Source organism: Oncorhynchus mykiss, chromosome 15 (genome assembly GCF_057628025.1).
Source record: "Oncorhynchus mykiss isolate SJ-2025 chromosome 15, ASM5762802v1, whole genome shotgun sequence".
In the NCBI taxonomy this organism is placed as follows: Eukaryota; Metazoa; Chordata; class Actinopteri; order Salmoniformes; family Salmonidae; genus Oncorhynchus; species Oncorhynchus mykiss.
The window spans coordinates 77,363,946-77,377,366 of NC_143036.1; the positions used below are offsets into that span (position 1 = coordinate 77,363,946).

Genomic DNA, 13,421 nt, shown 5'->3' on the forward strand with positions numbered 1-13,421 from the left:
GACCTGACTCTCTTATGGGCAGTGGTAAAACTAATGCACCAAAAGAATGTGTAGGGTGCAATTTGGGACATAAGATTTTATGAGAATAGAGAAGAACTCATTTGCAACTTTAAGTTACACTACGAGCCAGGCAGAGGCAGGTTCTTCATCAATATGTGTGTGTACATCCATGTATGTGTGTGTGTGTGTGTGTGTGTGTGTGTGTGTGTGTGTTCATCTATGTGTGTGTGTGTGATTGATTGAGCAAAGCTTAGGCTATTAAGAGCAGCAGTGTCACTGAGAGGACGGTTGAAGATGAAACCTTTCATTATCTAGATGTCCTGTTGAACCTCTTCATCAACCAATACCTTTCATTATCTAGATGTCCTGTTGAACCTCTTCATCAACCAATACCTTTCATTATCTAGATGTCCTGTTGAACCTCTTCATCAACCAATACCTTTCATTATCTAGATGTCCTGTTGAACCTCTTCATCAACCAATACCTTTCATTATCTAGATGTCCTGTTGAACCTCTTCATCAACCAATACCATTCATTATCTAGATGTCCTGTTGAACCTCTTCATCAACCAATACCTTTCATTATCTAGATGTCCTGTTGAACCTCTTCATCAACCAATACCATTCATTATCTAGATGTCCTGTTGAACCTCTTCATCAACCAATACCTTTCATTATCTAGATGTCCTGTTGAACCTCTTCATCAACCAATACCATTCATTATCTAGATGTCCTGTTGAACCTCTTCATCAACCAATACCTTTCATTATCTAGATGTCCTGTTGAACCTCTTCATCAACCAATACCATTCATTATCTAGATGTCCTGTTGAACCTCTTCATCAACCAATACCATTAATTATCTAGATGTGTGTGTGTGTGTGTGTGTGTGTGTGTGTGTGTGGGTGGCGGTGTGTGTGTGTGTGTGTGGCGGTGTGTGTGTGTGTGTGTGTGTGTGTGTGTGGCAGTGTGTGTGTGTGTGTGGCGGTATGTGTGTGTGTGTGTGTGTGTGTGGCAGTGTGTGTGTGGCGGTGTGTGTGGCGGTGTGTGTGTGTGTGGCGGTGTGTGTGTGTGTGTGTATGTGTGTGTGTGTGTGTGTGTGTGTGTGTGTGTGTGTGTGTGTGTGTGTGTGTGTGTGTGTGTGTGTGTGTAAAGTAGGACAGGATGCAGAACCCAGAATCCCTTTTAGAATCTCTCTCAGTTCCGGACCTTGATTCTATATTCTGTTTGGCCTCATCCTGCTCCAAACCATCTCCTCCCCAGAGAGCCAAGCTCAACGTGGGATTTAAATAAGAACTTCAAACAACTCAGTCAGATGCCCGAAATCCCCCCACCCCACCCCGCCCACACACACACTTTCATTTACCTTCACACAGTCAAGGTAGCCTAGTGGTTAGAGCGTTGGACTATTAACCAAAAGGTTTCAAGTTCAAATCCCCAAGGTACAAATCTGTCGTTCTGCCCCTGAACAGACAGTTCTGCCCCACTGTTCCTAGGCTGTCATTGAAAATAAGAATTTGTTCTTAACTGACTTGCCTAGTTAAATAAAGGTATAATACATTTTTAAAAATGTCACTTGAGTGCACGGGTCTCTTTCCCTTGATCAGTTGTGTGCTTCCCTCTAGTGGCTGATGTTGGAAGTACTTCCCACCAATCAGGTTTGAATTGTTTTCATGGAATTCTACCAGTCCAATAAATACTATAACTCTAACCATGAATAACACAGTTTAAACCCCAACATAAATACTATAACTCTAACCATGAATAACACAGTTTAAACCCTAACCCTGAATAACACAGTTTAAACCCTAACCCTGAATAACACAGTTTAAACCCTAACCCTGAATAACACAGTTTAAACCCTAACCCTGAATAACACAGTTTAAACCCTAACCCTGAATAACACAGTTTAAACCCCAACATAAATACTATAACCCTAACCCTGAATAACACAGTTTAAACCCCAACATAAATACTATAACTCTAACCCTGAATAACACAGTTTAAACCCCAACATAAATACTATAACTCTAACCCTGAATAACACAGTTTAAACCCCAACATAAATACTATAACTCTAACCCTGAATAACACAGTTTAAACTCCAACATAAATACTATAACTCTAATCATGAATAACACAGTTTAAACCCCAACATAAATACTATAACTCTAACCATGAATAACACAGTTTAAACCCCAACATAAATACTATAACCCTAACCCTGAATAACACAGTTTAAACTCCAACATAAATACTATAACTCTAACCCTGAATAACACAGTTTAAACCCTAACCCTGAATAACACAGTTTAAACCCCAACATAAATACTATAACCCTAACCCTGAATAACACAGTTTAAACTCCAACATAAATACTATAACCCTAACCCTGAATAACACAGTTTAAACCCCAACATAAACACTATAACTCTAACCATGAATAACACAGTTTAAACCCCAACATAAATACTATAACTCTAACCATGAATAACACAGTTTAAACCCTAACCCTGAATAACACAGTTTAAACCCCAACATAAATACTATAACTCTAACCATGAATAACACAGTTTAAACCCTAACCATGAATAACACAGTTTAAACCCCAACATAAATACTATAACTCTAACCCTGAATAACACAGTTTAAACCCCAACATAAATACTATAACCCTAACCATGAATAACACAGTTTAAACCCCAACATAAATACTATAACTCTAACCATGAATAACACAGTTTAAACCCCAACATAAATACTATAACTCTAACCATGAATAACACAGTTTAAACCCCAACATAAATACTATAACTCTAACCATGAATAACACAGTTTAAACCCCAACATAAATACTATAACTCTAACCATGAATAACACAGTTTAAACCCCAACATAAATACTATAACTCTAACCCTGAATAACACAGTTTAAACTCCAACATAAATACTATAACTCTAACCCTGAATAACACAGTTTAAACTCCAACATAAATACTATAACTCTAACCCTGAATAACACAGTTTAAACCCCAACAAAAATACTATAACCCTAACCATGAATAACACAGTTTAAACCCTAACCCTGAATAACACAGTTTAAACCCTAACCCTGAATAACACAGTTTAAACCCCAACATAAATACTATAACTCTAACCATGAATAACACAGTTTAAACCCCAACATAAATACTATAACTCTAACCCTGAATAACACAGTTTAAACTCCAACATAAATACTATAACTCTAACCCTGAATAACACAGTTTAAACCCCAACATAAATACTATAACTCTAACCCTGAATAACAGTTTAAACCCCAACATAAATACTATAACTCTAACCCTGAATAACACAGTTTAAACCCCAACATAAATACTATAACTCTAACCATGAATAACACAGTTTAAACCCCAACATAAATACTATAACTCTAATCATGAATAACACAGTTTAAACCCTAACCATGAATAACACAGTTTAAACCCCAACATAAATACTATAACTCTAACCATGAATAACACAGTTTAAACCCTAACCCTGAATAACACAGTTTAAACCCTAACCCTGAACAACACAGTTTAAACCCCAACATAAACACTATAACTCTAAACATAAATACTATAACTCTAATCATGAATAACACAGTTTAAACCCCAACATAAATACTATAACTCTAATCATGAATAACACAGTTTAAACTCCAACATAAATACTATAACCCTAACCATGAATAACACAGTTTAAACCCTAACCCTGAATAACACAGTTTAAACTCCAACATAAATACTATAACTCTAACCCTGAATAACACAGTTTAAACCCCAACATAAATACTATAACTCTAACCCTGAATAACACAGTTTAAACCCCAACATAAATACTATAACTCTAACCATGAATAACACAGTTTAAACCCCAACATAAATACTATAACTCTAACCATGAATAACACAGTTTAAACCCCAACATAAATACTATAACTCTAATCATGAATAACACAGTTTAAACTCCAACATAAATACTATAACTCTAACCCTGAATAACACAGTTTAAACCCCAACATAAATACTATAACCCTAACCCTGAATAACACAGTTTAAACCCCAACATAAACACTATAACCCTAACCCTGAATAACACAGTTTAAACCCCAACATAAATACTATAACTCTAACCATGAATAACACAGTTTAAACCCCAACATAAACACTATAACCCTAACCCTGAATAACACAGTTTAAACCCTAACCCTGAATAACACAGTTTAAACCCTAACCCTTAATAACACAGTTTAAACCCCAACATAAATACTATAACTCTAACCCTGAATAACACAGTTTAAACCTCAACATAAATACTATAACTCTAATCATGAATAACACAGTTTAAACCCTAACCCTGAATAACACAGTTTAAACCCCAACATAAATACTATAACCCTAACCCTGAATAACACAGTTTAAACCCTAACCCTGAATAACACGGTTTAAACCCCAACATAAATACTATAACTCTAATCATGAATAACACAGTTTAAACCCCAACATAAATACTATAACTCTAACCATGAATAACACAGTTTAAACCCCAACATAAATACTATAACCCTAACCATGAATAACACAGTTTAAACCCTAACCCTGAATAACACAGTTTAAACCCCAACATAAATACTATAACTCTAATCATGAATAACACAGTTTAAACCCCAACATAAACACTATAACCCTAACCCTGAATAACACAGTTTAAACCCCAACATAAATACTATAACTCTAACCCTGAATAACACAGTTTAAACTCCAACATAAATACTATAGCTCTAACCCTGAATAACACAGTTTAAACCCTAACCCTGAATAACACAGTTTAAACCCCAACATAAATACTATAGCTCTAACCATGAATAACACAGTTTAAACCCCAACATAAATACTATAACCCTAACCCTGAATAACACAGTTTAAACCCCAACATAAACACTATAACCCTAACCCTGAATAACACAGTTTAAACCCCAACATAAATACTATAACCCTAACCATGAATAACACAGTTTAAACCCCAACATAAATACTATAACTCTAATCATGAATAACACAGTTTAAACCCTAACCCTGAATAACACAGTTTAAACCCTAACCCTGAATAACACAGTTTAAACCCCAACATAAATACTATAGCTCTAACCCTGAATAACACAGTTTAAACCCCAACATAAATACTATAACTCTAACCCTGAATAACACAGTTTAAACTCCAACATAAATACTATAACCCTAACCCTGAATAACACAGTTTAAACCCTAACCCTGAATAACACGGTTTAAACCCCAACATAAATACTATAACTCTAATCATGAATAACACAGTTTAAACCCCAACATAAATACTATAACTCTAACCATGAATAACACAGTTTAAACCCCAACATAAATACTATAACCCTAACCATGAATAACACAGTTTAAACCCTAACCCTGAATAACACAGTTTAAACCCCAACATAAATACTATAACTCTAATCATGAATAACACAGTTTAAACCCCAACATAAACACTATAACCCTAACCCTGAATAACACAGTTTAAACCCCAACATAAATACTATAACTCTAACCCTGAATAACACAGTTTAAACTCCAACATAAATACTATAGCTCTAACCCTGAATAACACAGTTTAAACCCTAACCCTGAATAACACAGTTTAAACCCCAACATAAATACTATAGCTCTAACCATGAATAACACAGTTTAAACCCCAACATAAATACTATAACCCTAACCCTGAATAACACAGTTTAAACCCCAACATAAACACTATAACCCTAACCCTGAATAACACAGTTTAAACCCCAACATAAATACTATAACCCTAACCATGAATAACACAGTTTAAACCCCAACATAAATACTATAACTCTAATCATGAATAACACAGTTTAAACCCTAACCCTGAATAACACAGTTTAAACCCTAACCCTGAATAACACAGTTTAAACCCCAACATAAATACTATAGCTCTAACCCTGAATAACACAGTTTAAACCCCAACATAAATACTATAACTCTAACCCTGAATAACACAGTTTAAACCCCAACATAAACACTATAACCCTAACCATGAATAACACAGTTTAAACCCCAACATAAATACTATAACTCTAATCATGAATAACACAGTTTAAACCCTAACCCTGAATAACACAGTTTAAACCCCAACATAAATACTATAACTCTAACCATGAATAACACAGTTTAAACCCCAACATAAATACTATAACTCTAACCATGAATAACACAGTTTAAACTCCAACATAAATACTATAACTCTAACCCTGAATAACACAGTTTAAACCCCAACATAAATACTATAACTCTAATCATGAATAACACAGTTTAAACCCCAACAGTAAATCAAATATCCCTCTCTCATAGGCTCCACCTACTTGTTCTGAGGCTCCTCTGGATTGGCTGGCTGTTGGCGATAGGCCCGCCCTTGGCTCCTCCCCCACTGACAGTGCGGATGGTGAAGTTGTACAGTCGTCCCGGGAACATCCCATCCAGGATGCGGCTGGTTGGCTGAGGCGCTGTGATTGACAGGGAATCTCTGGGAGCCCATTGGAGGTCAAAGGTGTCGTAGTCACCAGAGGCGGGACCATCCCAGGTCAGTTCTACAGAGCTGTTACCACTGATGTCCCTGAAGGATACCATGGAGGGAGGCTCTGGGGCTGAGGGGGAAAACACAGACAGATACAGGCTTTACTGCAAGTAGCACAAAACACAGACAGATACAGGCTTTACTGCAAGTAGCACAAAACACAGACAGAAACAGGCTTCACTGCAAGTAGCACAAAACACAGACAGATACAGGCTTTACTGCAAGTAGCACAAAACACAGACAGAAACAGGCTTTACTGCAAGTAGCACAAAACACAGACAGAAACAGGCTTTACTGCAAGTAGCACAAAACACAGACAGATAGAGGCTTTACTGCAAGCAACAATATTTTGAATAAGTTTAACGTATATATTTAATATTTAGTTTAATTCTGTGTGTTAATTTTCTCTGTCATTTGAACTCTGAATACATGGACCCAGAGTGCAGAGTATTCTCTAACTAAGGTGGTACTAGTCAATATAGTTGTTAAGTAGAATGGATACATGGACCCAGAGTGCAGAGTATTCTCTAACTAAGGTAGTACTAGTCAATAAAGTTGTTAAGTAGAATGGATGCATTTTATAACAACTATCATCCCTGGCATCATTGGGTCATTATAAATGAATATGAGTTTCAGACAGAGACAGAGACAGAGAGAGGGTCATTATAAATGAATATGAGTTTCAGACAGAGACAAAGACAGAGAGAGGGTCATTATAAATGAATATGAGTTTCAGACAGAGACAAAGACAGAGAGAGGGTTGTGTACTGACCCGTCCTTCCCTTTGCAGACACAGCATTAGTCAGCTCTCCACTGTGTGTGACCACCTCAGCCCGGTACACACGGCCAGGTACCAGTCCCTGGAACAGGTGTTCTCTCTGCTCCATGCCCAGCTCCTGGGCGGCCAGGGTAGTGGTTGAGCCCTCCAGGCCACTGTACAGGACCACTTGGTACCCACTCCACTCCCCTGCCCCAGGCAGCCAGCTGATGGAGAGACGGTCAGTACGCTTACCACCCTGGACGTTGAGAGAGCGCACTGGGGCTGGGACTGGGGGGGAGAAGAGGGTAGAGAGGGTTATTTGGGGGTTAGGGATGGAAGAGAGAAGAATGGATGTTTGGGGGGATGGTTAAGGGGATGGGGAGAAGAGAGAGAAAATGGGGTTGGGGGAGAAGAGAGAGAAAAGGGGGTTGGGGGAGGAGAGAGAGAAAAGGGGGTTGGGGGAGAAGAGCGAGAACAGGGGTTTGGAGGTGAAGAGAGAGAGAACAGGGTTTTGGGGAGAGGAGAGAGAACAGGGTTTTGGGGGAGAAGAGAGAGAACAGGGGTTTGGGGGAGAAGAGAGAGAACAAGGTTTTGGGGGAGAGAGAGAGAGAACAGGGTTTTGGGAGAGAGACAGAGAGAGAGAACAGGGTTTTTGGGGAGAGAGAGATAGAGAGAACAGGTTTTTTTGGGGGAAAAGAGAGAACATGGGTTTGGGGGAGAAGAGAGAGAACAGGGGTTTGGGGGAGAAGAGAGAGAACAGGGGTTTGGGGGAGAAGAGAGAGAACATGGGTTTGGGGGAGAAGAGAGAGAACAGGGGTTTGGGGGAGAAGAGAGAGAACAGGGGTTTGGGGGAGAAGAGAGAGAGCAGGGGTTTGGGGGAGAAGAGAGAGAACAGGGGTTTGGGGGAGAAGAGAGAGAGCAGGGGTTTGGGGGAGAAGAGAGAGAACAGGGGTTGGGGGGGGGAGAGAACAGGGTGATAGAGTTAGTTCATGCTCTGTTGTATTATCAAGAGGAAAGGCAGAGATTCTGAACAGGATTGTGTATCTGGCGTGTAGATATCCACCTGGACATCTAACATTCATCTGATGAGAGAAGTTCTTCATCATGTTTAATCACTCAAATATCTGTCAGACCAATGACGTTCTAATCTCTCCTGGGTCGACTACGTGACACAAATGGCATCTGGACAAATGACGTGAGTTTTTACTTCTGGGTTGTCGAGAATAATGAAGAAAAATTATAAGAAGTGAGCTCAGAGGTCAGACAAGAGGCTGTGTAAAAGTCACAGTCATTCACATATAAAATCCCATGGGGAGAAAAGTCATTTTGACATTCACATTGTTGACAAAACAAAAAGATCACCAAGCAGGGAATGTAATGACATTAAGGCAGTGATTTCCCCAGACTGTCTCCCACCTCAAAGACCATAAACTGCTTTACATCCATCAACACATTACATTGATAAAATGAGCCCCTTCTGCAGTGCAGTATGGGAATATTCACATCAGAGTTGTAATAACAGTCTCAGGCCCAACAAAGAGCTACCACACATCATCTCTGCAATAAGAAATTAACAAATACAACCAACTGACTAGTGGCGAGTTTCCACTGACGATTTACTCCCGTGTTTTAGCCAAAAAGACTGGTGACTTTTCTGTTTCTATCTACAGCAGGACCCGGCACCGTGTCTCCCTGGGACATGGCTCCTGTTCTCTCTTGGGTCTAATGCCAGGCCGCTGGCACCTTTCATCTGGTACATACAGCGCATTCGGAAAGTATTCAGACCCCTTGACCTTTTTCCACATTTTGTTACGTTACAGCCTCGTTCTAAAATTGATTAAATAAAAATGATCCTCATCAATCTACACACAATACATCATAATGACAAAGCAAAAACAGGTTTGCAAAAATTTTAGCAAATTTATATATTTTTTAAAATCTGAAATACCTTATTTCTGTAAGTATGCAGACCCTTTTTCTTTGAGACTGGAAATTGAGATCAGGTGCATCTTGTTCCCATCGATCATCCTTGAGATGTTTCTACAACTTGATTTGGAAAGGCACACACCTGTCTATATAAGGTCCCACAGTTGACAGAGCATGTCAGAGCAAAAACCAAGCCACGAGGTGGAAGAAATTGTCCAGGAAGTGGAGGTGACCAAGAACCCGAAGGTCACTCTCACAGAGCTCCAGAGTTCCTCTGTGGAGATAGGAGAAACTTCCAGAAGAACAACTATCTCTGCAGCTCTCCACCGATCTGGCCAGACGGAAGCCACTCATCAGTAAAAGGCACATGACAGCCTGCTTGGAGTTTGCCAAAAGGCACCTAAAGACTTTCAGACCATGAGAAACAAGACTCTCAGGCTGATGAAACCAAGATTGAACACTTTGGCCTGAATGCCAAGCATCACGTCTGGAGGAAACCTGGAACCATCCCTACGGTGAAGCATGGAGGTGGTAGCATCATGCTGTGGTGATGTTTTTCAGTGGCAGGGACTGGAAGACTAGTCAGGATCAAGGCAAAGATGAACGGAGCAAAGTATCCTTGATGAAAACCAGCTCCAGAACGCTCAGGACAGACTGCGGCGAAGGTTCACCTTCCAACAGGACAACGACCCTAAGCACACAGCCAAGAAAACACAGGAGTGGCTTCGGGATAAGACTGTGGACTTTAACACCTTCTCACAAAGCAACTATCTAAATGATGCAGAGGTTGTTGATTCTGTTCAACACCAAGTCTTTTTTTTGTGTCACAGTCCTGATGGAAAAAACAATATCACCAGAGACACATTAACATAAACCACTGGCTCAGTGGGGAAAGCCCCAAGGCGTTACAATCATTTGCATTTAGATTGTAATAATGACAGCGGCGCTGTGAAAGAAAAGATTGTCATTGACATACAGACGCACCACTTCAGATGCTGTGGGGTTGTTACCCTGTCTGACACTTCTGTTTTTTAGAATGACTTACAAGTTCATCTAAAGTTGTAGCAGACATTTGGCTTGTTAGGCACAATATATGTTGAGAAAACCTTGGCCCGTAAAAAAAAAAAAAAATGTACAGCAATTAGCTTTCACATTCAGCTGGATGAATGTGGTGTTTCTTTTTGAGGACGACACGGAGTCATGGAGGAAATGTGATCCCTAAAATTCCTACATTCAGAATGAATTTCAGCATCGTACACATACACTAAACGATTCACGCACACTAAATGAATATGGCACACGTCCATCAAAATAAACAGGTATTTTTTTGACACATTATAGATTGAATTGATAATAAAGTAAATATTAGGATAATTTATATACAAATGCTATTTTACAGTAAACAAATTAACAACAGACTTTCAGTAGACTTATAGAGAAGGACTTTCATCGAGCGCAGCACTTACACAAATTACTGAGAAATTTATGATAAAAAAAGATTGTGGAGGCTGTTTTGTTAGACTTCAGTGCAACTTTTGACGTCATCGATCATAGTCTGCTGATGGAAAAAACGTATATGTTATGGATTTCCCACGCTACATTGTGGATAAAGAGTTACCAGTCTAATAGAACACAGAGGGTGTTCTTTAATGGAAGCATCTCCAATAAAAATCCATTTAAAATCAGGAATTCCCCAGGGCAGCTGTCTAGGCCCTTTACTTTTTTTAAATCTTTACTAATGACATTGAGTAAAGCCAGTGTGTCAATGTATGCGGATGACTCAACACTATACACCTCAGCTACTACAGCGACTGAAATGACTGGAACTCTTAACAAGTAGTTTCCGAATGGGTAGCAAGGAATAAGTCAGTCCTAAATATTTAAAAAACTTAAAGCGTTGTATTTGGGACAAATCATTCACTACACCCTAAACCTCAACTAAATATTGTAATGAATCATGGGGAAATTGAGCAAGTTGAGGAGACTAAACTGCTTGCAGTAACCCTGGACTGTAAAACTGTCATGGTCAAAACATATTGACACAACAAATCTAATTTTTGCTAAGATGGGGAGAAGTCTGTCAATAATAAAGCGCCGCTCTGCCTTCTTAACAACACTATCAACAAGGCAGGTCCAACAGGCCCTAGTTTCTACCTTCTTAACAACACTATCAACAAGGCAGGTCCAACAGGCCCTGGTTTCTACCTTCTTAACAACACTATCAACAAGGCAGGTCCAACAGGCCCTAGTTTCTACCTTCTTAACAACACTATCAACAAGGCAGGTCCAACAGGCCCTGGTTTCTACCTTCTTAACAACACTATCAACAAGGCAGGTCCAACAGGCCCTAGTTTCTACCTTCTTAACAACACTATCAACAAGGCAGGTCCAACAGGCCCTAGTTTCTACCTTCTTAACAACACTATCAACAAGGCAGGTCCAACAGGCCCTGGTTTCTACCTTCTTAACAACACTATCAACAAGGCAGGTCCTACAGGCCCTAGTTTCTACCTTCTTAACAACACTATCAACAAGGCAGGTCCTACAGGCCCTGGTTTTATCGCACCTGGACTACTGTTCAGTCGTGTGGTCAGGTGCCACAAAGAGGGATTTAGGAAAATTGCAATTGGCTCAGAACAGGGCAGCACGGCTGGCACTTGGATCTATACAGAGAGCTAACATGAATAATATGCATGTAAAGCTCTCCTGACTCGAAGTGGAGGAGAGATTAACTTCATGTTGAATGCACCTAGCTGTCTGTTTAATCTACTGGCACACAGCTCAGACACCCCACAAGACATGCCACCAGAGGTCACTTCACAGTCCCCAAGTCCAGAACAGACTATGGCATAGGCACAGTACTACATAGTATTCCACAGTACTACATAGAGCCATGACTACATGGAACTCTATTCCACAGTACTACATAGAGCCATGACTACATGGAACTCTATTCCACAGTACTACATAGAGCCATGACTACATGGAACTCTATTACACAGTACTACATAGAGCCATGACTACATGGAACTCTATTCCACAGTACTACATAGAGCCATGACTACATGGAACTCTATTACACAGTACTACATAGAGCCCTGACTACATGGAACTCTATTCCATGTCAAGTAACTGATGCAATCAGTAAAATTAGATTTTTTTTTAACTAATAAAAAATACACCTTATGGAAGAGAGGGTACTGTGAAGAGACACACAGGCACAGACACGTGCATACAAACACACAATAACATATGCACTATACACACACATACACATGGATTTTGGGTTGTAGATATGTGGTAGTATAGTAGGGGCCTGAGGGCACACATTCAATGTGTTGTGAAATCTGTTGTGAATGTTTTGTAATGTTTTAGAAATGATAGAACTGCCTTCATTTTGCTGGACCCCAGTAAGAGTAGCTTCTCCCTTGACAGGAACTAATGGGGATCCTTAATACACCTCAGGAAGAGTAGCTGTTGCCTTGACAGGAACTAACAAGGATCCATAATAAACCTCAGGAAGAGTAGCTGCTGCCTTGACAGGAACAAATGGGGGTCCATAATAAACCCCAGGAAGAGTAGCTGCTGCCTTGGCAGGGACTAATGGGGATCCATAATAAACCCCAGGAAGAGTAGCTGCTGCCTTGACAGGAACTAATAGGGATCCTTAATACACACCAGGAAGAGTAGCTGCTGCCTTGGCAGGAACTAATGGGGATCCATAATAAACCCCAGGAACAGTAGCTGCTGCCTTGACAGGAACTAATGCGGATCCATAATAAACCCCAGGAAGAGTAGCTGCTGCCTTGACAGGAACTAATGGGGATCCATAATAAACCCCAGGAAGAGTAGCTGCTGCCTTGACAGGAACTAATAGGGATCCTTAATACACACCAGGAAGAGTAGCTGCTGCCTTGACAGGAACTAATGAGGATCCTTAATAAACCCCAGGAAGAGTAGCTACTGCCTTGGCAGGAACTAACAAGGATCCATAATAAACCCCAGGAAGAGTAGCTGCTGCCTTGACAGGAACTAATGGGGATCCATAATAAACCCCAGGAAGAGTAGCT

General features: G+C 39.8%; 1 protein-coding gene across 1 annotated transcript in view; it reads right to left on the bottom strand.

The window, feature by feature from the left end:
* Positions 1 to 13,421, bottom strand: part of ptprb (protein tyrosine phosphatase receptor type b) — a 97,389-nt gene that overhangs the window by 47,410 nt on the left and 36,558 nt on the right. The window contains exons 14-15 of the mRNA XM_090201279.1: positions 7,438 to 7,713; positions 6,454 to 6,735 (exon numbers count right to left, since the gene is read on the bottom strand). Of these exons, the coding sequence (XP_090057405.1) occupies positions 6,454 to 6,735; positions 7,438 to 7,713 (558 nt within the window). The remainder of the gene's footprint in view (positions 1 to 6,453; positions 6,736 to 7,437; positions 7,714 to 13,421) is intronic.